Source organism: Xyrauchen texanus, chromosome 3 (assembly GCF_025860055.1).
Source record: "Xyrauchen texanus isolate HMW12.3.18 chromosome 3, RBS_HiC_50CHRs, whole genome shotgun sequence".
Taxonomy (NCBI): domain Eukaryota; kingdom Metazoa; phylum Chordata; class Actinopteri; order Cypriniformes; family Catostomidae; genus Xyrauchen; species Xyrauchen texanus.
This window is the reverse complement of record NC_068278.1, coordinates 24,745,848-24,769,957: the sequence shown is the minus strand read 5'-3', so window position 1 is coordinate 24,769,957 and position 24,110 is coordinate 24,745,848. Positions and strand designations below refer to the sequence as shown.

The 24,110-nt window shown below is 42.6% G+C and overlaps 1 protein-coding gene across 2 annotated transcripts in view; it reads left to right on the top strand.

The window, feature by feature from the left end:
- The window catches only part of adamts3 (ADAM metallopeptidase with thrombospondin type 1 motif, 3), a 198,019-nt gene that overhangs the window by 126,252 nt on the left and 47,657 nt on the right, over positions 1-24,110 (top strand). For both annotated transcript variants that reach the window (XM_052093365.1, XM_052093359.1), the window contains exons 16-17: positions 14,354-14,434; positions 18,674-18,837. In XM_052093365.1, coding sequence (XP_051949325.1) covers positions 14,354-14,434; positions 18,674-18,837 — 245 coding nt within the window. The remainder of the gene's footprint in view (positions 1-14,353; positions 14,435-18,673; positions 18,838-24,110) is intronic.

Below are 24,110 nucleotides of genomic sequence, written 5' to 3'. Positions count from 1 at the left end.
AGCGGGAGAATCCTCCACAGGGCAAGGAATACAGCCAGCAACTCTAGGCAGTTGATGTGTCATCACAGCGTCGTGTGCAACATGCCCGTTGCACACGATGCACCAACCCAGTTGAAAGGTATCTATGGTGACCACGACACATCTGTAGTCGAAAGTCTGATGGCAGAAAGGGGTGATTAACACACGGACGTGCTGTGGCGCCATGCCTATCTTGGGACTCGAGTCTGAAGCCGGTGCTGATGCGATCTCATATGCATCAACCCTAGCGGCGCAACCATGGCTGAGGATGCCATATGCCCCAGGAGCCTCTGAAACTGTTTTAGAGGAACCGCTGTGCCAGGCTTGAAGAGAGCGAGGCACTTTAGCACCGACAGCGCACACTCATTCGTGAGGCGTGCTGTCATTGAGACTGAGTCTAACTTCATGCTGAGAAAAGAGATGCTCTGAACCGGGGCGAGTTTGCTCTTTTCCCAGTTGACCTGAAGCCCTAGATGGCTGAGGTGCCTGAGCACCTGGTCCCTATGAGTGCATAGTAACTCAGGAGAGTGAGCTAGAATGAGCCAGTCATCGAGGTAATTGAGTATGTGGATGCCCACTTCCCATAGTAGGGCAAGGGCTGCCTCTGCGACCTTGGTGAAGATACGAGGGGACAGGGTGAAGGGGAGGACCTTGTACTGATATGCCTGGCCATCGAACGTGAACCGTCGGAAGGTTCGATGTCGAGGTAAAATGGAGACGTGGAATTACGCGTCCTTCAGGTCTACCACTGTGAACCAATCTTGATGCCGAATGCAGGTTACAATCTGTTTATGCATGAACATTTTGAACGGGAGTTTGTGTAAAGCTCTGTTGAGAACTCGCAAGTCCAAGATTGGCCGCAACCCACCGCCTTTTTTTGGTACGATGAAGGGCTGTAGAAACCCTTCTTCATCAGGCTCTATCGCGTCCTTGAATAGCAGAGTTGTAATCGCTGTACGTAAAGTGCTGGGATTTTCCCGCGCATCGAAGTGGAGCAGATACCACTGAAACGAGGCGGGAGCCAGGCAAATTGAATCGCGTAGCCGAGTTGGATGGTCCTGGCCAACCAGCGCGAAGGGTTGGGCAGCGAAAGCCATGCATCCAAGCTCCGTGTGAGGGGCACTATGGGGAGCAGATAATAATGCATTGTGAGGCATAAGCGTGTCCCGAGGCTAGGGTGCTGAGAAAAGACTCATAGCACTTTCCTTGTTCCACGCACCCGGCAGGGGGCAGATTAGAGACTGAGGAGGAGGTCCTGTATGGACATCTTCGGTACTCATCAGCGCCGGCCTTCCGGGGATGGACAGGCGAGGTAACTGTGTCCGGAAAACCGGGGCTGAAGGATTTTGGTGCCGGGGTGCCGTGAGAACGGCAATTCGACTAGATGACCCAGGATGTGAGGAAATTGCTCTTTTATTGACAATGTGGGTACCGCAGCCCAAATGTGGTGTGGCAAAAGAAAGTAAGGCAAATAAGGATTTAACTCCCGGCCCTCCACTGGGGGATGGATTGGTCTTGGTACCAGCTCCAGAGCGAACATCTGACTGCCTGGGTCTTCCATCTAAGGAGCGCTTAGGAGCCTGCTTGATGAAGCTGCAGAGGGACGCCCTCGGTGGGCGGATGGGTTTGGGCTGTGCTGGGGCGGCACCACGGCATGATGTGAGAGTTTCCGTCTGCCTCTTTCCTGCTGAAAACTGCTAGGCGAAATTGTCGACGGTGTCGCCAAAGAAACCAAGCTGTGAGACGGGGGCGTTGAGGAAGCGTGCTTTGTCAACGTTGCACATCTCGACCAGGTTTAGCCACAAGTGACGTTCCTGGACCACGAGGGTGGCCGTCGCCTGCCCAAGGCCTTGGAGTGGAGTACCGGACAATCCCGCCAGGTAGCGGCATTCTCGGGGCACAGGTGGATCGCAACCGCTCTATCCACCTGGGGTACTTCTGTGTACCTGTGGGCTTCCCCACAGTCAAGGGTAGTGAGAGCGGATGTGCGAGGAGGTCGGTTCCGGTTAGTAAAATGTGCCCTCCATGACCTCGTCAGCTTGTCATGCACCTCTGGGAAGAAAGGTACTGGGTGGGGGGGATTGGATGAAAGCGGCGCCCTGACCCGAGGTACCAAACGTCAAGCCGTGAAGGCTGTGGGGGAGGACAGAGGGTTCCAGTCCAACCCAGTGCTCACGGCAGCCCGGGAAAGCATGTCGGCCATCTGCGCATCAGCCTCAGACTGGGTGGGCTGACCTGAAGGTGGCAGCCCAGTCGAGTCTTCTGCATCAGATGCCTGAATGCTCTCCGATGCATCGGCAACGTCGCCATTCAACTCAGGGGGCTCGAGGGAGAATGCAGGCTGGCCGTGAGGCAAGCCGACCTCACCTCAAGCCTGGATGGAAGCAAGAGAGCGTGCCGGCAGGCAGGTGGTTCATGGGGACATATCCGGCGAAACGGACCCTGCTGCCATCCCCAAATTGCCTCCATCGCCAGCCGGGTCGTCCTCAAGCGGGGGGACATGGTCATATTCTTGCAGTGAGTACATGTACCATCCACAAACGCTGCCTTGGTGTGATCGCTGCCCAGGTACACGAGGCAGCATCTATGACCGTCAGATTTGGAGAGATATCAACCGCATCCAGGAACTACATGAGGCGGAAGGGCATCTTTAAAAAGACACGTCCTGAATTGAGAGAGGTAGAAAACCGCTGGAAATGCACCATAGATCCAACAGCAATGCTCTGGTTAGAGGTGAGTGGAGCAGTAGTGAGACTCAGCTTGCTGCTGCACAACCGCTCGGCTCCGAAGAAAAAATCTGACTGACAGACGCACGTCCATTTCCCTTTATACCCGTATGTCCAGGGGCGGGACATACAAAGTCTGTCTGCCAATTTCTCATTGGCCTTTTCTCAAATCCAGAGGTATGCCAGGCTCTTAAGAAAGACCCCTTGTGTCACTACATTCGACACCATGTCGAGTGAGTGACAGAAGGGTAACTACATTTTTCAGTAGCTTTTCCAGTAGCAAACTACTTTTTCCACTAAATAGCTTTGTAGCGTGACCAAATGCCACATCATGTTGGTCAGATTATAACTAATAGCGTTCCTTATTGCATAGAAGCCAAACTGTTACTGGCAAAACGTCCGATCTGGCAGCATATTTCTTTCTGTTGATCAGAATCAGGCAGCGTCGTCTTCTTCTTCTTTTGTAATGGCAGATCACAAACAAAAATTGTTAATTACTGCCATCTACTTAGAGCATATTACAGCTCAAGAGAATGTCTGATGGTTAATAAAAGAGCACCATTCTATTCTTCTATAAAACAAAGACTGTTTCAGACACTTTGTGCTTAAAAGATCACACAACAGCATATTTACCTTTACTATATTAAATAAAATAATTCCAAAAGTTTTTATTGCCTTTTGAGGGATTTGTTTTCTGTTCTAAATATGTTTATTTTGTTTCTCTTCATCTGTGCATTATGGAGCGCAGTGAGTGAATTATTATTAAAATATTTATAAATATACAGTATATATTATTTTAATAATTACTATCATGCAGAACTATTTGATTTCTCCATTTCTAACCATTTAATTAACTATTATTTTCATATAAAAAAATAAAATGATTGGTAAAAGAAATCAGTTGTGGCATGTATTATTATGCAACAATCTAGGATGACTATCCATCCACTTTTTTTTGGACCTGAACAAAGCAAACAAATATTTGTAGAGCAACCTCTGTATGTGACCTGTGAAGCTGGCACTTGCATGTCAATGGCAAAAAAGTCCTGAGTCTTTATTCACATATTATCCACACTAAATATTATGTGTCAAGAACAAAAAAATGCCAGCCCAAGGAGAGTTTGTCATAAAAATCTTATCTTTAGGGAAGTAAGCTACACCTGGCCACAGCAGGACTGAAAAGTGTGAAGTATAGTATAAAAAATACTTTTTTTAATGGCGTCTGTTCTTTTTATTTTTTACCGTTATATACTAGCCATTATTAACTATATTAATGTTACTATTCATTAAATGTATTAAATAAATTAAATATAATTATGTTAGCACATAAAATGTATTTAATTAATACATTAATTAATAAATGTCATTAGTGTAAATTTTGTTATTAATATTATTGGTTTGATATTAAGATTAAAAAAATATTGCTTCATTAAGTAGCTTCACTGTAGCTAGCTACTTTTTGTTATTAACTTTTAGTGTAGCTAACTACTTTATCTTGTACTGTAGCTTAACTACTTAAAATTATGAGTAGCTTGTAGCTTGTCAAACTACAGTTTCAAAGTAGCTTCCCCAACACTGTGGGATACACAAAAAAGTTTGCGAAACACTGCATTAGCTCATTTAGATGTATTGGATAGGTGACTTATGGTGCAGCTACATATTTCAGAGTTGTGCCTACAACTGGCAATATTCATAATATGATTATTTTAGCTACATCTTGATTTTAGTATAAATATGCATATCACATTCTTAATGGATCTTGTTAAATCTTGTTCGGAGCTAGGCATTAAATAGCACATACTTTACCATGTGGCTCTGACACAATGTTTCATTGCAGAATTGCTGTTCTCTATCTGTCACTCACTCAATGTTGTGTCGATGTAGTGACACAAGGTGTCGCTCTTGGTCTTTGGCTAGTGGAATTTGTATGCCACTCCCCCGGACATACGGGTATTAAGGGAGCTCACTCACAACCACTCATTCAGATTTTTTCTTCAGAGACGAGCGGTGTTGAGCAGCGAGTTCCACTGCCGTTCTATTCACCTCACAACGAGAAGCGTATGCTTTTGGATATGGTGCATTTCTAGAAGACTGTGCACTGACGGACAGCGTCTTTTTAAAGATGCCTTTCCATCTGTGTGTAATTTCTGGATGCGGTCGCTATCTCTCCGCCTCTGATGGCCACGAGCGCTGCCTCACGTGTCTGGGCCATAGTCACATTGAGGCAGCATTCGTGGATGGTTCATGTTCTCACTGCAAGAACATGACCATGGCAACGTTGCGGTCACTGCTTTCCTTCATTCGGGAGAAAGCCACTGCAGCCTCTCCCCACCCCGGGCCTTCTACCAACAGGTACAAGTTAGCGCTGGGGGTGATTTGGGGACTCCAGTGGGAGTGGTTCCTCTAATCCCCCACGGACCTCTCATTCCCCATTATGCTTGTTTGCCACATTCGAATTCTGGGATGAGATAGGCAGCTCGCCTCCGGGTGAGTTTAATGTCTCGTTCGGAGACTCACCGAATGTCTCTCTCTCATGACTGCATTGGCATATCAACTGCCTTGAGTTGCTGGCTGTATTGCTTGCCCTGCGGAGGCTTTTGCCATTGATCCAGGGCTAGCACGTGTTGGTCCGGATGGACAACATGGCAATGGTAGCATATATAATTGCCAAGGTGTTCTACGCTTGCATCACATGTCGCAACTCGCCCACCTACTGACCCCGAAGTGATGCAGGAGCTGTGCTCAGCAACCAATCTCACCCTCTGGGCAATGAAGATCATGGCACGGGCACTCGGGCAGGCGATTTCCACCTTGGTGGTCCAGAAGCGCCACCTTTGGCTGAATCTGGTCGAGATGAAGGACGCCGACAAGGTCCGCTTCCTCAATGCTCCCATCTCCCAGATCGGCCTATTCAGCGACATCGTTGAGGACTTTTCCCAGCAGTTCTAATTGGCTGCAACCTAGGTGGCTCCGCCGCAGATCGAGCCAACCACTCGGCCCTGGCATAGAGCCCCCCGCAGGAAGCTGATGCCCCCCACCTCACGGTCCATTGCTAAGAGCCCGAAGGAAGGCCCACAAGCACCCCTCAGACAGACATCTGTCTGTCATTGACCGTGAGGCGGGGGGCATCAGCTTCCTGCAGGGGGCTCTATGCCAGGGCCGAGTGTTTGGCTCGAGCTGTGGCGGAGCCACCTAGGTTGCAGCCACTGAGAACTGCTGGGAAAAGTCCTCATATGGAGTCAGCAGCGACAGGGCCACTCACACTCGACCATACAGCGGATGCGCTGTCACGACAGTTGATGCTCTGGGGAGAGTGGAGACTCCACCCCCAGGTGGTCCAGCTGATTTGTAGTCGATTCGAAGAAGCACAGGTAGACCTGTATAATTCCCGGGAATCCTACCACTGCACGCTCTGGTATTTTTCTGACCGATACTCCCCTCAGCACAGACACGCTGGACCCGGGGGCTGCGCAAGTATGCGTTCCCCCAGTGAACCTGCATGCACAGACTTTGTGCAAAATCGGGGAGGACGAGGAACAGGTAACCCTTGTGACACCGTACTGGCCCACCCAGACTTGGAACTCGGATCTCACGCTCCTCGCGACAGCGCCTCCATGGCAAGTTTCCCTGAGGCAGGACCTCCTCACTCAGGGACAGGTTACCATCTGGCACCCATGCCCAGACCTCTGGAATCTCCATCTCTGGCCCCTGGATGGGACGTGGAAGATCTAAGTGGCCTACCACCAGCGGTGGTAGACAAAATCACTCAGGCCAGGGCTCCCTCTACGAGGCAGCTATATGCCTTTAAGTAGCATTTGTTTGCAAGTTGGTGTTATTTCAGAGGTGGGGACCCCAAGAGATGTGCAGTCAGGGTCAGTGCTTTCCTTCCTGAAGGAGAGGCTGGAGGGGCGGCTGTCCGCCTCCAACTTGTAGGTATATGTGGCTGCTATAACGGCGTACCAGGACGCGGTTGACGGTAAAATCCTGGAGAAGCACGACCTGATCATCAGGTTTATGAGAGGTGCCAGAGGTAAACTCTCCAATCCTACGCCTCTTTCCCTCGTGGGATCTCTCCGTGGTCCTCCTGGGCCTGCGGAGAGCCCCCTTTGAGCCCTTTGAGTCAGTTGAGTCTCATTAAAGGCTGCCCTCCTGACTGCGCTCACATCCATCAAGAGGGTTGGGGACCTGCAGGCATTCTCCTGCCTGGTGTTTGATCCGGAGTACTCTCATGTGGTATTGAGACCCTGTCCAGGCTATGTGCCCAAGGTTCCCATGACCCCTTTTAGGGATCAGGTGATGAGCATGCAAGCGCTGCCCCGGGAGGAGGCAGACCCAGCCTTGTCATTGCTGTGTCCGGTGCGTGCTTTGCGCATCTACTTGGATCGCACGCAGAGCTTTAGATGCTCTGAGTAGCTCTTTGTCTGCTTTGGGGGACAGCAGAAAGGGAATGCTGTTTCCAAACAGAGATTTGCCCATTGGATCGCGGATGCCATCGCGTTGGTATACCAGGCCCAGGGCGTGCGAGCCCCTTTGGGATTATGAGCACACTCCATGAGGAGTGTGGCGTCCTCTTGGGCACTAGCCAATGGCGCCTCTCTAGCAGACATCTGCAGTGCATTGGACTGGGCAAAACCCAGTACCTTCGCAAGTTTTTTATAATCTCCAGGTTGAGCCGGTTTAATCCCGTGTGTTGTCAGGTACGAACAGGTAAGTATGTGGGGCAGCTGGCTGGGCGTACCGCTTGCGTACAGTGCCTTTCCCCTCCAGGAGGGGAAGACGTGCACTTTTTTCCCCCATGCAAGTTCATAAGATGGCGTGTGCTGTGAAAAACAATATTCAAGGCTTACAGTAAGTGAATCGGGTAAGACAAGGACAGGGTTTTGAACTCTGATTATGCACTCATTCAATAATAAACTTTTGTTAATTGTGACCAAAAAAATCTTACATAGGGCAGCTTTGATTGTGGCATCTAAAAACGTGGCATAATTTTAGACAACATCATTGTATCTGCAATTTTCTTTTTGGAAAGAGTCCTACGTAGCTCTATGTGACCCCTTCCAGATGGGCCTCTGTAAGCATCATGAATGCAGAATGTCTTCTCATAATGACTGGTCCAATCACTATATCTTTATTAGCATGACATCACAAGTGTAAGAAAGTGTCATGAATGAATGTTTTGTTATGGGTCTAACCAGAATTAGCATGCTATTTACATTGTTTTAAGATAGTTATCATTAAACAGATTGTGTCATAACGGGTCATTGTACACAATTTGTGACACTTCATATCACAAATTGTCATATTAATGGCACTTCCTTATACTATACTTCCTTATTATCATGAGGGGCTCTACTTTCGAGTGTGCAAAGCGCAACGCATTGGCTATGACTGTGTGCAACGTCTAAGCACAATTCTTGTGCCAAATGGGCATGGGTAGTGTGTTTGCACCACTGTGGGTGTAGGCAAGCAAACTGTGGGCGTATTGTATGCAAATTAATTAGTTTTTTTCCTTGGAATTTGGACGTTTCAATACCACCTCTTAACTCTGCGCAGTTCAAATTCAGTTTGTAAATTTCACCAGATGGTGGTAACAGTAACATTGACAGACATGTCATACAAATCAGACGTGCTGGAAGGAGAGAGTAAAATGTTTGGATTTGGTATGATTTTTTTGACCACTTTGTTATTTTTATTATATTTAGAAATATTTTTGGTTTAATATTTTTGTGTTTCAATAAATTAATTACATTTTTCAAAATCAAGGTCGACCGGTAGAAGTGAAGTGTGTGCCAATACAATCACTGTTAATACTAGCCATGTTTTGTGTATCAGTAGATCAAAATTAAAATAATACTTACATTGTCTGTCATTTAACGGAACCTACATCTATATCCTGAATCACATTTCCCATTTAACAAGGACACACAAAATAATGTACATCCATATTTTTATTTTATGCAGTTCATTGCATACAGTCCATTTACACCACCAACTTCTTATGAATGTACTGTGTTTATTTCGCTGGTGCTTGACAGGGTGGCGGAGAAGAATCTTCATTGACCCGGTTAGCGCCTTTCGTGCGTGATTTCGCCAAACCCACTTACGCCTATACTTAGCGCACTCTTGCATGAAAAATATTTCATGGCCATGCCCATTGACTTGGCTAATGGATTAAGGCATTGCATTGCGCTTAGCACTTACACGCTTAAAATAGGGCCCTAGTACTTTTAACACATTATTTGCATGAACTAAATCAGCATTTTGACCTCTTTCTTTCTAAATGTATTTTGTTTGAATTTATCACTTTTTTAACAGGAAAAAGGTTAAGCAAGAGATGGCAAAAAGAAATTCCTGTGTTGGAAAACACAATCTGCAAGTATCCTGTGTTGTCTAATCCTACACTTTTTTCTCCTGTACTGCTCTTTTTGTATTGACTGTGTTTTAACTTTAAAGCTTACAGGTTAAGTATAACTTAAGCTCTGATGCATGCTGTCAATTACCACATAAAATCATTTTGACTCATTTTGTATTTTTGTTTGTTTGTTTGCTCTGGATTGACCTCTTGAGGTGGCACAATTTTATTTTTAGGTAGACAGTTTAGGGTTAGTATTATCAATTTATCAGAATATCCAGGAGATTTCTTACAAATGATTGGTTGAGTGTGTGCTTAAATTTAATTTAACATTCTGGTATGGGCATCTTAGCTGTAAACATAAAAATATCCTGGCTGAATTTATTAATATAGCCAGCAAAATTAGTTGCAAACTACAGTATCAGTTAGGTGAGTTGTACGTTACTAGAAGTGATAAAAAGGCTAGGTGTATTTTAAAAGATATTAATCACCCTTTGTATGACCTTTTTGTTTTGTTGCCCTCTGGGAGACATTATGCAATGCCTATGGCAAAAAATTATATATAAAAGGTCCTTTTTTTACCTACCACCATTGGAATTGTTAACCAAACTAACAGGTTATAATGATTTTGAAATGTTTTTAAATGCCCTTCCCACCTCCTCCTTGGAATGACTCTCAGATGTAAGACAGACATTTGTATTAATTTTACTGCAACTGTTTATATTAGTCTATGTAGCTGTTTTTTACAAATGCGATTGTATTTGTTTTAATCTTTGTTGTAGATGTTGCGGGTGTGGTCAAAGACAAATTTCATCAATGGTTGACAATAAAGTTGTGTTGTATTGTATTGAATTAATTCCTAAAATAAAATATTTCGTCAGAATGCACTGCCACTTTTTTTGTGTGGGACCGGGCCGGATGGTCCCGGTCCCACACGAATAGCAGCAGAGGGAAGAGAGTCAGGGGAAAACAAAACGAGAATGTCTTTTAAATTCTGATGGAGGTACCTCCTCTCGAGTCTGGCTTGACCAATGAGAAAGTGGTCAAGCCAGACTGTGAAAGTGGGAAACATTTCCCACTTTCCAAGCGGGAAATGTTCCTTTGTTTGGAAGCTGACTCATTTGCATGATTGGGGTTAGTTTAAGCCCCTTTATGCTCTGATTAATATAGCAAGCATACAATGCGTGCTGTCAGAATTATATATATATATATATATATATATATATATATATATATATATATATATATATATATATATATATATATATATATATACCATTACCATTGTGCAGGTTGTCACACAAGGATTCATTTGGTAGGAAACATGATACTAAATAATTTTACATTAGCTGGTAGTCCTGTCATAAGTCATGCATTAAACAGTATACAGTAAAAAAGGAACTTTACAAGACAGTAATAATCATACACAATGTCCTGGTGATATACATGTGAATTTATAGTTTGTCTATAAACGGATGAAGAAAAGTCTGGGTTTTCTGGGCTTTATGTCCATTTCCTATGGGGAAAAGGAGTGCTCTGGCATGCAGCTAACCTCCCCCGCTTGGAATGTCACTGATGTCCACTAGTTGCTGGACCTTGTAAAGACAGTATAAAGGCTTGATAATGATCAGTGGGGGAGCAGACATAACGGAGTTGGCTTGGGCCTAATTGGACCTTTGCTTGTTACATTTTTGAGACATCTGTTGGCTTATTCCTTAAATAATGAATAAGTGTGTGTCTGATTGGTCCAGATGCTACACCACCAAAGGCTGAATAAGAGAAAAAAAAAATAATAGTGCTTGGCTTAATGCCACCCCTAATCTTATCAAATGAATGTAACATAGGTTAACAACATAAAGACTGATATAAAAGCCAGTGTGATTTTATAGTGTGATTGTAGCTCGACTTCATCCATATTGCATGTATACAGTGGCTTAATTAGACCATAACTGGCCTTGGTGTTGTGTTAATGTTGATAAACAAAATGGTCTCCTTTTGTTTCTTTAAATATCCTTAAAAAAAAACGTTAGATTACGTGACAGTTACGGCCGCTTCATATCAGATCATATGGATAGGCTATAAATTGGAGAATCAAAATCCACTGCTCCTTCTTTTACCATGATGATTCAAATATATCACTAATTATTGCTTTGATATGTGATGTGTTTCAAGTGTACTGTGTCTATAACTGACATTTGGGAAGCAATCATTTTGACAAACAAAGTTTAATTGTAAGGATTATCATTTATCATTGCACATTGCTGCGCTGTTCAGCGTGACCTGAGGGCACAGCTCACACAGTGAAGCACTTCAGAAGCGCTGAATGCAGACTCTTAGAGTTTAAAACGTTTAGAAAATCGCACAAGACCATATTGCGATTTAAATCGCAATTCAATCATTCATGCATCCTTAATGTATACCATTCGATGTTTCAGTGGTCTTTGTCAAAGTTCCTTTTTCCATGTCCATATTTGTGCGACTGTAATGCAAGTTAATTCCCCATTCTAAACTGGAATATAACTTCTCTACACAGAAACTTTTCTTATGTTTGGACTCTATCTGCAGTGGTTTATGATTATAATAGATTAGATTAAGGACTTTCTAGATAAACTTGATAATTTCTAGATATTGATTTCTATCGGGAAGACACGCAGGCTTGAGTGATGTTTAAGATGCCATTTATCTGATAAATGTAAAACAGAAAGTAATGTCTCTCTCTTTGACGTAGGCCCCGTCCGGCAGTCCGAGGGAGTTGTACACGAAACTGTCATGTCCTGCCGAAGATAGGAGGCAGGGGCGAGGAGCCTACCCCCAAAAAGAGAGAAAGTAGTATACTACCCCCAAAAGAAATGATCCAGTTTGGTATAAACCAGGTCTTTTGTTAGGCGTTTATTCTGGAGGAGAAAATAAGAGATGTGAGCATCAGAATTGACATGAAATTTGCGATATCTCTGGTATGGTTGTGTGAAGCCTTTGCAATAGGAAAGTTTATTAAATTTTTTGGGGTGTGATTTTGGGCTCTCCGTCGATGCCCCTGATTGTGCAGAATCTGCCTAAGGCGAGCAGCGTGATATGCTGCCCTACGTTAGGCTGGCGTTGCTGTACAGTATCTTTGTTGAAAGAAGACATTTGATATGAAAACCCTCCGACGAGGGAAGAGTTGTTTGAGGTAACTTTGCCGAAGGTGGACAACGTGTGTAAAGCCATACGATAATGGCAACGTTGCGTGCAGTCCCTTCATTGAAAGACATTTGATATGAAAACCCTCCGGCGAGGGAAGAGTTCTTTGAGGTATCTTTGCCGAAGGTGGATAACGTGTGTAAAGCCATACGATAATGGCAACGTTGCGTGCAGTCCCTTCGTTGAAAGACATTTGATATGAAAACCTGTTTTCTATAATGAATAGAACTATAATTTCTCTAACCAGATTGGTTTGCATTCTAATAAAGAACATGTTATTTGAATCATGTTGAAGTTACTAAGTTAAAATAAATTATTTATTTATTGATTGATTTTTGCAATATCATCCAGCCTTAGGGCCTAGCTGCTAATGCAAATCAGCCAATCCTTGAGCCTCTGGGTTTACCAGGATTAAATGGTCATAAGTATTGGACAGAATTTTACAATTTAGGAAGCAATTCAATCACGTCTCAACGTAATACTACAACTGCATATTTCTTTCTTGTGATGCTGTACTCTTGCCCCATACACTTTAATTGTAAATACTGTTCAAACAATTGTCCTTTGTTTTTACAAAATGAGTCAAAATTAATTCCTGTGGTAATAGACAGCATGCCACAGATGCTTTTTACTAAAGCTTAAGTTGTATTTAACCCAGAATAATGCTTAAAGGTTTGACGTAAAATTGGTTTGTGGTGCAGACCTAGCTTGACTAAATGGCTGTAAAAGGCTAGGGTCCAGAAGAGCTCAATAAAATCTTACCAGATTTCTAACAAATATTTAAAAATGCCTTACAAAATCTAATATGGAAAAATAAGGCAAAATACAGAATGATGAATCCAAATCTAACCAGATTGGCAGATAGATTTGCTCTCTCTCTCTCTCAAACATACTCACACTCAAAGACTAAATAGTCAGCTGCCCTTTCCCGTCGTGACACACCAACTATTATTTCTCTCTATCTTCTTTAATCTCTCTTTCTTATTTCTCAACCCTATTTCGTTCTTGCTCCTTTAATGCCCATCCTCTAACCTCATCTGAACTCTATTAGGATTAACCAGCAACCCCATCTTTCCCAGCAGATGTCTTCCTGTCCACATTAACTGATGATAAAACCTCCCAGCAGACACTGCCTTAAATTACTCGGTCCTTAGCTACAATGATTAGACTGCTGGCCACTTTTTACGTCACAACCGTGTTTCAGATGAGTCTCATGCTGTTAGAGACTGGTTTAAAAGTCTAGCTTTGTTTTAGAGACATTTACACGTCAATGACAAAGGAGTGCAGAGCAAAAATGGACATAACAAAAATTTTTATCCCAAAGGGAAGACAAGAGGAGCCTTCTTATTGCCTAAAGGAGCACGGAATGTATATCTGAACGAAACGGAGGAATCTAGAAATGTGATTGGTGAGTGGTATCATGCTTTGCAGAGGAATGGGCATCATTAGAGAAGGCAACAATAGTGCTCTAGTGCTGGTTTTGTTTTCTTTTGTGATGATCTGTTGAAAAAATGACTCAAGGCTCTGTCATTCAACTTCCTTCTTAAGCAGTTATTGTACATAACTGAAGACTTGTTTTTATTTGCCTAACATTATTAGAGATTGACTGATTTTTATGTTTTTTTAATTACTTTTCTTCTTTACACCATTGTTTCTTGTTGAACACAGTGGCATAATGGTGTTGTTCAGTGCTATCCTTCAGAGACCCATTGAATAGTGCCATTTATTGGTAGATCCAAAATTCTGATTAAGTGTGAATATTGGTTAAACCGATTATTGGTATACATTATTACAGTAATTTGGTTTTTGATGGAGATGTCTATTGATGGAATCTGGATGATGAGCTTTCTGTCATGTTTTGATGTTTGTGTCTTGTAGGCTTGTCATGACCCTGCTTAATGAACACTTGCAGTAGCCTGAGAGCTCAATGCTTTGTTTACAGCTCTGCAGTGAAATATAAATGCCCTCTAGTGATAAGATGCCCACCTCTGCAAAGAACAGAAAAACAGTAGACTTTCTTTGCTCACTAATCGCTTCTGCTATCTCTCCCTTTGCCCTTTTTTGCACTGTTGCAAAGGTTACCTAAAGATGTTTCTCATCCCCCCTGGGGCTAGACATGTGATCATCCAAGAACATGAGGCTTCTCCTCAAATTCTTGGTAAGTGATATCTGTCCTCATGTTTCTCAGGCTAAACAGCAAGGAGATCATATGCATGCCCATGTGTTTAATGCACTGTCCACGTAGCTGCACTTAATGGATCCATATCATTCTAATATGTATTCATGGCACCCTTGCAATCACATGTACCTCTTCCATCTGGTTAACAGCTTTTGTATTTGCCTGGAAGTGCATTAGGCTCACAGAGTTTAGAGACAAACACCATCGTAACTTTTCTATGATTTTGTGAACTATGCAGCTAGATAGATGTACCGGCTATATTAATGTGGCCTTATAATAATAATATAATATTTATATTTATATTTATTTCTTCTGTGAAACACAAAAGGAGAAGTTAGGCAGAATGTTTGGGAGCTTCAGTCCCCATTCTCTTTCAATAGCCACCTTTCCACTATCGGGCCAGTGCAAGCTAGGGCTATCAACTGGCCAGCCGGGGGCCAATAGCCTCCGACCTCGAGCTACAAGACCAAAATCGATCTGCATTCCCACCATTGGGCCAATAACTCCGCTGCGTTGCATCACACACCCTGCCCATTTCATAAGCAAGAGGGAAGCTCAGGCTGAGGTATCATGTTATCTAGAATATCGAGTTTATATGGAATGTAAATAGCAAGATAAGTTAGTGTTGTCAACTCACCAACTGTAACTGCCATGGTTTCCCAAGTGGTCTCTCCACTATCAGCGGCACGATGTCCCAGCACACACATATACTGTAAGTTCACAGAACCATGAATAATCATTTCTTTGTGCACCGCTTTGTCCATTGGAATTGTTTTTATTTTTTTATTTATTTAACCTGTACAGTTGTGCTGGATACAAAACCTGGGAAGTTCAGCACCTTTGACATTGAACATGCCTAAATACCCGGTTGGCCTTGTTTGGCCCAAGGGTAATCGGCAGCCCAAAGAAAGCCCCAAGGAGGCACGATGAAGCCCTGAATGTGAAAGTGGGAATGCAACTGGCCCTGGCATGCTCTAGCATGCCCTCATTTGGCCCAATAGTGGAAACGCAGCAATTGTATGAAGGGCAGCGTCAACATTCTTCAAAATTTCTCAATGTGTGTTCCACGGAAGAGAAAATTAACAGGTTACGAATAACACAAGGGTGAGTAAATGACAACAGAATTTTTAATTTTGGGTGAACTAACCCTTTAAGAATTGGACATGCCCCGTAGTGCAACACTCCCGCTGCATTGTGAGATATTGCTCTCTACTAAAACAATACAATACAAAAATAGCTACATTACTGCATAACAGTTGCATTATAGGTCCTTGTGTGAAATCAATACAGGAGACATTATTCCCCAGCCATTTTATATTCCCTGTTTTAAACACCAGTTCTTCATGTTCCTAAAATCTTTTGTTTTCTTTGAGGCCCAGACTTAATCAAATCCTTATTCTTTGTCCATTATCTGTACAGATGGAAAAACTAGTCCTGAATTTACAATGTCCCTTTTAACCATATGCAGATTTAAAAAGAATCAAAGACAAATACATTGTTTGGCCCATTTTCTTAATTATGAATTTTTAGAACTTTATAGATACAGCAACTGTTATTTGGCAATGGATGTTATTGAATATGTTGCTTTTTTATTTTTAATTTTTAATAAAACTCTTTGTCTTGGAAGTGCTTCTCCCTGAATGTAGGAGTTTGAATATATCAGCAGCCATATCACCCTGCAGCTCACACCTGGTTGCCCACTAAAGCCAGTAATGATAGGAGACCTCCTGGGGAAAACTAAGGTTGTTGCTGAAAGTGGTATTAGGGAGGCCAGCAGGGGGTGCTCACCCTGGGGACACTATACTGCTAAAAAGCACCATCTTTCGGATGAGACGTTAAACCGAGGTCCTGACTAACTGTAGTCATTACAATTCCCTTGGCACTTCTTGTAAAGAGTAGGAGTATAACCACGGTGTCCTTGTCAAATTCCCCCATTGGCCCTTATCTATTATGGCCCTCTAATAATCTACATACCTGAATTGTCTACATCAATCTCCTCTGCTCTCCACCAATAGCTAGTCGTGTTGGGCGTTCTGGTGCACTATGGTTGCTGTCACATCATCCAGGTGGATGCATCACACTGGTAGTGGTTGAGGAGTTTCCCCTATACTATGTAAAGTGATCCGAATGCCTAGAAAAGTGCTATATAAATATAAGGAATTATTATTATCATTTTAATTTAACTTAACCTTATTTAAATAGCTAAATAAGATGTTCAATGCCTTGCTCTACTGCCCCAGTTAACCTCCAGAGAGGTTGTCCAAAGGTAATTCTGTCAATGGTTATAGCCAATAAATATTTTTCTTTACATTTAACTTAAAATTAGATTCCTTTGCATGACAAAATTCTATAGTTAAGCTATTTATATGGCTGCTCTCTGTCTCCATAAGATTTTCACAGTGAATTGGGATTTCATCTGGCTAATTACTGGATGTCTCCAAGTTTAAATTGTCATTTAAGATTTATTATTAAGATAAAAAGGAGGATATTTGCATGGTAATAATATAATTTAAGTCATGTATATTTTATGGGTGTGCCCTTCTGTGGCATCCTCGCTAATATTGACCAAAAAAAAAACAGAAATGAAAATTCTGATGTCATTTGTTCTCCCTCATGTTGTTCCAAATGTAAATTACATTCTTCTTCCTTGGAGATCAAAAGGAGATGTTAGACAGTAAGTTAGAGATGGAAAGCCTCAGTCACCATTCACTATTATTGTATGGAATAAAGATACATTGAAATGTAATGGTTTCTGAGGCTGCCAGTCCCCAACATTCTGCCAAACATCTCCTTTTATATTCCATGAAAAAAAAAATGGTTGAGGTAATACATTTGTTTTTTTGGTAAACTTTGCCTTTTTAAGTCTACATTTTATGGATACAGAGCAGAATAAATGCAAACTCAACATGCAAAAATTTAGGAAATCAAAGGTCAGCTTTGATTTCAATGCATCAAATCTTTTGCCCCTACAGTGCTTGCTTTTGTAAAATAACAGTTCCATCCCTAATATTCCTTTATTATATTAAATCACTTCAGACAATGCACCCCAGATTTAATGTTCAAGAACATTTTTCACATTACAAGTGACATTTGATGACTGGTTGCGATGGTGATTGTCATGACATGTGCAAAGCTCTCCTAGTAATCACATTGACATTCAGGCAATTGATCATCTAATTGCTCTCATGCTCTAAGTCAGACTGTGTCACTACTTATTTGTATCATTATGTCAGTGACACCGTTTACATGCACTTAAGAAAATTGTTTATTTCAGGGTTTTTGCAGAAAGCGTCATTATGAAACACCATGCAAAAGAGATGGTGGATTTCCTTACGCCACTTAAGGGATTAAGAGAAAGCGGTTTAACACACCTTGGTTTCTCTCAGAGAATGCAGCTTATTTTGCCATGTAAACACATAAGCACTGTACACACAGGTTTTTGAAGAGTGCTCATGTGTGTGAACAAATCGGGGTAACACACGTCATCGGATGACTTCAACATTTCCTGGAGTACAGTAGAGAAAGCACATACACAATAAACTATTCTCATTTATAAACACCAGTGTCAATTTTCAACTGTCCCTTACCTCTGCGTACATTGTTTTACGTAGGAGAGAAAACCCCACTATTGCTGTGCAGGTCGCAACAGAAAGTTAAGGAAACAAACACAGCAATAACTGTGGAATATATGTAAATAAAGCAAGGCAACAGAGAATAAAATAGCTAAGTCTTCCTTAGATGCTGTGTTTGTTATTTTCACAAGTGTCGCGGGGATATTACTTTGCTATGGAGAACGCTTCTTTCTCACCAAGCCACATGTATACATGAGTTAAGAGTATGCCGCTAATACAATAAATGTAAACAGGAATGCAGCTTTCTCTCAATAACCCACGTTCTCGCAATACGCTGCTTCCTGGTGTCCATATAAATGCACTCAGTGTGTTAGGTAGCCTTCACATCCTTTCAATATTATAATTCCATATCATTCAACAGCTTATCTTACTAGTATGTTTCTGAAAATTACTGAAAAAGCTTATACACATTGAGATGTCGTAGTACAAGCACATTAGTAAAAATATTCTTTGTTTCATTTTCACTAGGATTATCAGTTAAATGCCCTGCAATGATGATAAGTCAAGTTGTACAGTCATTCAGGACATTCTGTTAATTTCTTATCTGTGAACCTTTTGAAGAGTTGTAATTTATTGCTGATTGCAGCTATCAAGAACCAGGCAACAGGACATTACATTCTAAATGGCAAAGGGGATGAGGCAAGGTCTCGGCGCTTCATTGATATGGGAGTGGAGTGGGACTACCTCATAGAGGATGATTCCGAGACTCTCCACACTGATGGTCCACTACATGATGCAATTGTTGTTCTGGTAAACAAAACTTTACTTTCTCAAATCAAATCTTTCTCAAGGCTTAAAAAGCACATGGAAAAAATAACATTTATTTTTTTTAAATCCCTTAATCTTTATATTCATTTTCAGGTTTCCAAATTTTTTGATGTGGACTCAGACTTTTGAAACCCCTTTGTATGTTTGCACATCACTTTTAAAAGAACATTGTTGTTATATCACATATTTATAAATCTAAGAGCCTTAATTGTTTTTTTTTTTTTTTGTGTGTGTTCATTATGTTCATTCATGCTTCAAAGAGAGTATTTACATGCAATACGGTTAAAGTTTATTTCAGATTTACCCTTTTGTCAAAGGCTAGTTCCGAAGCAACTTATATTTCCTTCCATTTCCTTAATTGAGCTTTGAACTGATGGAAATTGGTTGGTTGGACATATAGCAACCATTGTACAATATAATTTTCTCAATTGTGCATGAGCAAAGCATGAATATCTCACTCATTATACTAAATAGTTTTACACGACTTATCTTTCAGTGACAAACAGAAATTAAAATGTTCAATCTAGGTTAATTGGTAGGAAGATCATAAGAATTATGCCCAAAGGTCCATAATTTCAATAAGTATTAGGGAGGAAAGATACTAAAATCTAGTACCAATAAGCTGGTAATTATTTTCATGTTATTACTGATAAACCATAAATGCCTAATATTAAACATATGTTTATTATTTTGTGTTAAAAAAATACAAGAATAAAACAAAACAGGTCTTTCTGAGCCCTGTGTGAGGTGGCAAAATATGATAGAACGAGTGGGGGTGCTAGTGGAGGCAGCCTATCACAAGGGTATGCTCAGGGGATAGGAAACTGGGAATTGTAGAATAGGTAGATATGGAGAATAAAAATAAGCTGTAGCACTGAAGAGACAGTGGCAGTTGCAGCTGCATGGAAATGAGTAGGGAATGGTCCTCCCAGACGGAGGCATGAATCCTAGCCACCAGGACCTTAAGTCTCCCTCCAGGCTTGGTGGGTTTGACGGATGAGCCCATGCAGGGAACGGGCGAACCCCATGGGAAGGGGCACCGCGGCAGCTCGAGCAGACAAGCCCAACCTACCATCGAATGGGGGCCCTCGCTGCATTCGACCAGGAGAGTCCTCCTGAGCTTTGAATGGGAGAGCCCACAATACAAATAAACATGAATAGCTCACTCTGTGTTTGACGGGAGAACCCTCGCTGCAGTTTGAACGGGAGAGCACTTGATGGATTGTTCTGGAGGAGTCTGCCACACCCAAGCGGAGGCGTGAATTCTAGCCTCTCAGGCAGATCACCCTGAGCATAGGCGTGAATCCTAGGTGCTTGGAAACTACCTAAACCTCTCCTCCTGACAATGGGGGCCCTCACGGCATTTGAACGGGGAGTCCTAGCTGCGCTTCAAACAGGGGAGCCCACGATACGTTAATGAATACAAATATTATAATTTCATGTATGGGGCAGTTTACTGGGTCCTTGCCATATAAGAGACACCAATCAGTGAACACCTTCCATTTTAGTGCATAGAGGCGTCTCGTGGATGGTGCTCTTGCCTGTAAAATGGTGTTCATGCGTCAGTTCTGGCACGTGTTGTGCACCCCGTTCAGGGGCCACACATGCAGGTTCCATAGCTGGTGCTGGAGATGCCAGATTGTGCCTTGCGCCTGAGAGAGGAGATCCCTCCTCAGTGGTATTTACTATGGTAAGCTATACATTATCTCCATTTCTGGAAACCATGGCTGGGCCATTTTGGCACAACGTTTCCTTGTCCTCTCGGACTTTGCATATGATAGAATGAATCACGAATACCGGGGGAAATGCATATTCGCAATCAGATTAGAGGACTGGAACTAACTCTTATATATATATATATATATATATATATATATATATATACAGTGAGGAAAATAAGTATTTGAACACCCTGCTATTTTGCAAGTTCTCCCACTTAGAAATCATGGAGTGGTCTGAAATTGTCATCGTAGGTGCATGTCCACTGTGAGAGACATAATCTAAAAAAAAATCCAGAAATCACAATGTATGATTTTTTAACTATTTATTTTAATGATACAGCTGCAAATAAGTATTTGAACACCTGAGAAAATCAATGTTAATATTTGGTACAGTAGCCTTTGTTTGCAATTACAGAGGTCAAACGTTTCCTGTAGTTTTTCACCAGGTTTGCACACACTGCAGGAGGGATTTTGGCCCACTCCTCCACACAGATCTTCTCTAGATCAGTCAGGTTTCTGGGCTGTCGCTGAGAAACACAGAGTTTGAGCTCCCTCCAAAGATTCTCTATTGGGTTTAGGTCTGGAGACTGGCTAGGCTACGCCAGAACCTTGATAAGCTTCTTACAGAGCCACTCCTTGGTTATCCTGGCTGTGTGCTTCGGGTCATTGTCATGTTGGAAGACCCAGCCTCGACCCATCTTCAATGCTCTAACTGAGGGAAGGAGGTTGTTCCCCAAAATCTCACAATACATGGCCCCGGTCAACCTCTCCTTAATACAGTGCAGTCGCCCTGTCCCATGTGCAGAAAAACACCCCCAAAGCATGATGCTACCACCCCCATGCTTCACAGTAGGGATGGTGTTCTTGGGATGGTACTCATCTTTCTTCTTCCTCCAAACACAGTTAGTGGAATTATGACCAAAAAGTTCTATTTTGGTCTCATCTGACCACATGACTTTCTCCCATGACTCCTCTGGATCATCCAAATGGTCATTGGCAAACTTAAGACGGGCCTTGACATGTGCTGGTTTAAGCAGGGGAACCTTCCGTGCCATGCATGATTTCAAACCATGACGTCTTAGTGTATTACCAACAGTAACCTTGGAAACGGTGGTCCCAGCTCTTTTCAGGTCATTGACCAGCTCCTCCCGTGTAGTTCTGGGCTGATTTCTCACCTTTCTTAGGATCATTGAGACCCCACGAGGTGAGATCTTGCATGGAGCCCCAGTCCGAGGGAGATTGACAGTCATGTTTAGCTTCTTCCATTTTCTAATGATTGCCCCAACAGTGGACCTTTTTTCACCAAGCTGCTTGGCAATTTCCCGTAGCCCTTTCCAGCCTTGTGGAGGTGTACAATTTTGTCTCTAGTGTCTTTGGACAGCTCTTTGGTCTTGGCCATGTTAGTAGTTGGATTCTTACTGATTGTATGGGGTGGACAGGTGTCTTTATGCAGCTAACGACCTCAAACAGGTGCATCTAATTTAGGATAATAAATGGAGTGGAGGTGGACATTTTAAAGGCAGACTAACAGGTCTTTGAGGGTCAGAATTCTAGCTGATAGACAGGTGTTCAAATACATTGTGATTTCTGGATTTTTTTTTTAGATTATGTCTCTCACAGTGGACATGCACCTATGATGACAATTTCAGACCCCTCCATGATTTCCAAGTGGGAGAACTTGCAAAATAGCAGGGTGTTCAAATACTTATTTTCCTCACTGTATATATATACACACAATATTTAGTTCTGTCCTAGAATCTGATTGGACGAGAGACATTCCATGAGCACTGATGGTCTGACGCTTGTGTTCATGCCATTCTAAACTAATGTAGGGTGCTACTGGTTGTTTAGATACATTTTACTATCAGAAATTATTAATAATTATCAATTACTAATTAAATTAAATAATTTAATTTAGTTCATTAAATTCTATCCTTGGGGCACCACTCTTTGACAAGAGAAAAATTATAGTAAGTGACTGATCGAGTCTCATAAAAATCTACCCTGAAGGTTGAGTATCATGATTAATAATCAAAATAATCAAAAAGAGAAGAAACTTGGGTAACTGTCTAGAATGCTTGGCATTTGAGTCTCAATGAAAGCGTGTACGCTTCTGGAAGTTGTTTTCCAGATGAGCTTCAACTTCTCACGCGCCGAGGCATGAGGCAAGTCGGCAAGACGATGTTCAATTTCCCTGAGGTAATCGTTGACATTTGAATCTTGGCTTGTTGGGTCGAAGCATTCTATGTCCTTTGCAAAGGAGTCAAGCTGGCGTATGTGCAGACCTGTAGCTTGGTCCTGCTTGTCTCCAACTGACTCGTCAGAGGATGAGTACCAGTGTCTGCCATAACTGCCACTGCGTTGGGTGAGACCACTTCCTCCTTCTGGTGAGTTAGGCGCCCTACTGGGGCGGAGCCTGACAGACACCTGAGGGGAGGATTTCAGATGTGGAGCCTTGCCCCCCGCAATGTGGTGGACTCCTGTCCCGAACAGGGATGCGCTCTAGCTCTGGGAGTGGGGAAAACGGTTTTCTAATAATACCTGAGCCAGGGGTGGGGTATTTCACCATAGTAGAGCACTTCTTGAGCCTCGGCCCGTGCATCTTGACTTTCCTGCCGGACTCGGTTGTCCGTGGCTTTTCGGCTATCTGTTTCAGCCGACTGGAGTCTTCCTACACAGTCCTCGTATTCGTGGTCTGGAGGTCTCTGTGTAAGGCACGATTGCGTGTATCGAGCCGACTCCCATGGGCGGTAAGTGTCCTTACCTCACCCTTGATTGTTGCTATCTGCAACTGGGCCTTGTGGTGGTAGAGCAGGAACAGTTTGCCAACTACTTCCTGGATAGTTGTTACCTTCCCTTCAGGATCGTGTGCACTATCAACCACGGCGGCCATTTCAGCATCACACTGGGATCGTGTATAGCTGTTAAGCTCCTCCCTTTCTTCTCTAGGGACAAGGAGGAAGTCAGCGACCCAGTTGGACAGTGAGGTTTCCTCACTTGACCAGGGAGCTTCATCTCTGGATGCTGATGGGGACTGGGAACTCATATCTCCCTGGTTAGGCAGGTGAGATGATGATGTCCAGTGGACCCCTACAGGAACTCTTTGCGAGTTCAAAAATGTGAAGCTTAAGCTGAGTTTTGAAGGTGAAGACTGACGACACCTGTTGCTCTGTGGAAAACACTGACACACCAGTCCTGATCCCTAGAAGAGAATGCACTAGGGAGGACCACTTCCCTGTCACTCAAGAGCAACTTATTTGTAGTATTAACTGTTTCTTGAGCTGCTAATTAGGTGTAAACAATCACTGTATCAGTACATCAGACTATTTTGTTAGCATTTTGATTGGGCAAGGCCCTACACTTGTGTAAGAGTAGTGCAGATCTAAAATCCACGATCCCGGTTCCGGGATTTAAAATTACGTCAGTAATAATGTACTTCCAATTTTAAATGTATGCGGAGGAGTTATGAGCTCATATCTGGTACCATTTGAAAGCTTAGAATGTCTACTTTCTTGAGATATGCATCACTTTGGC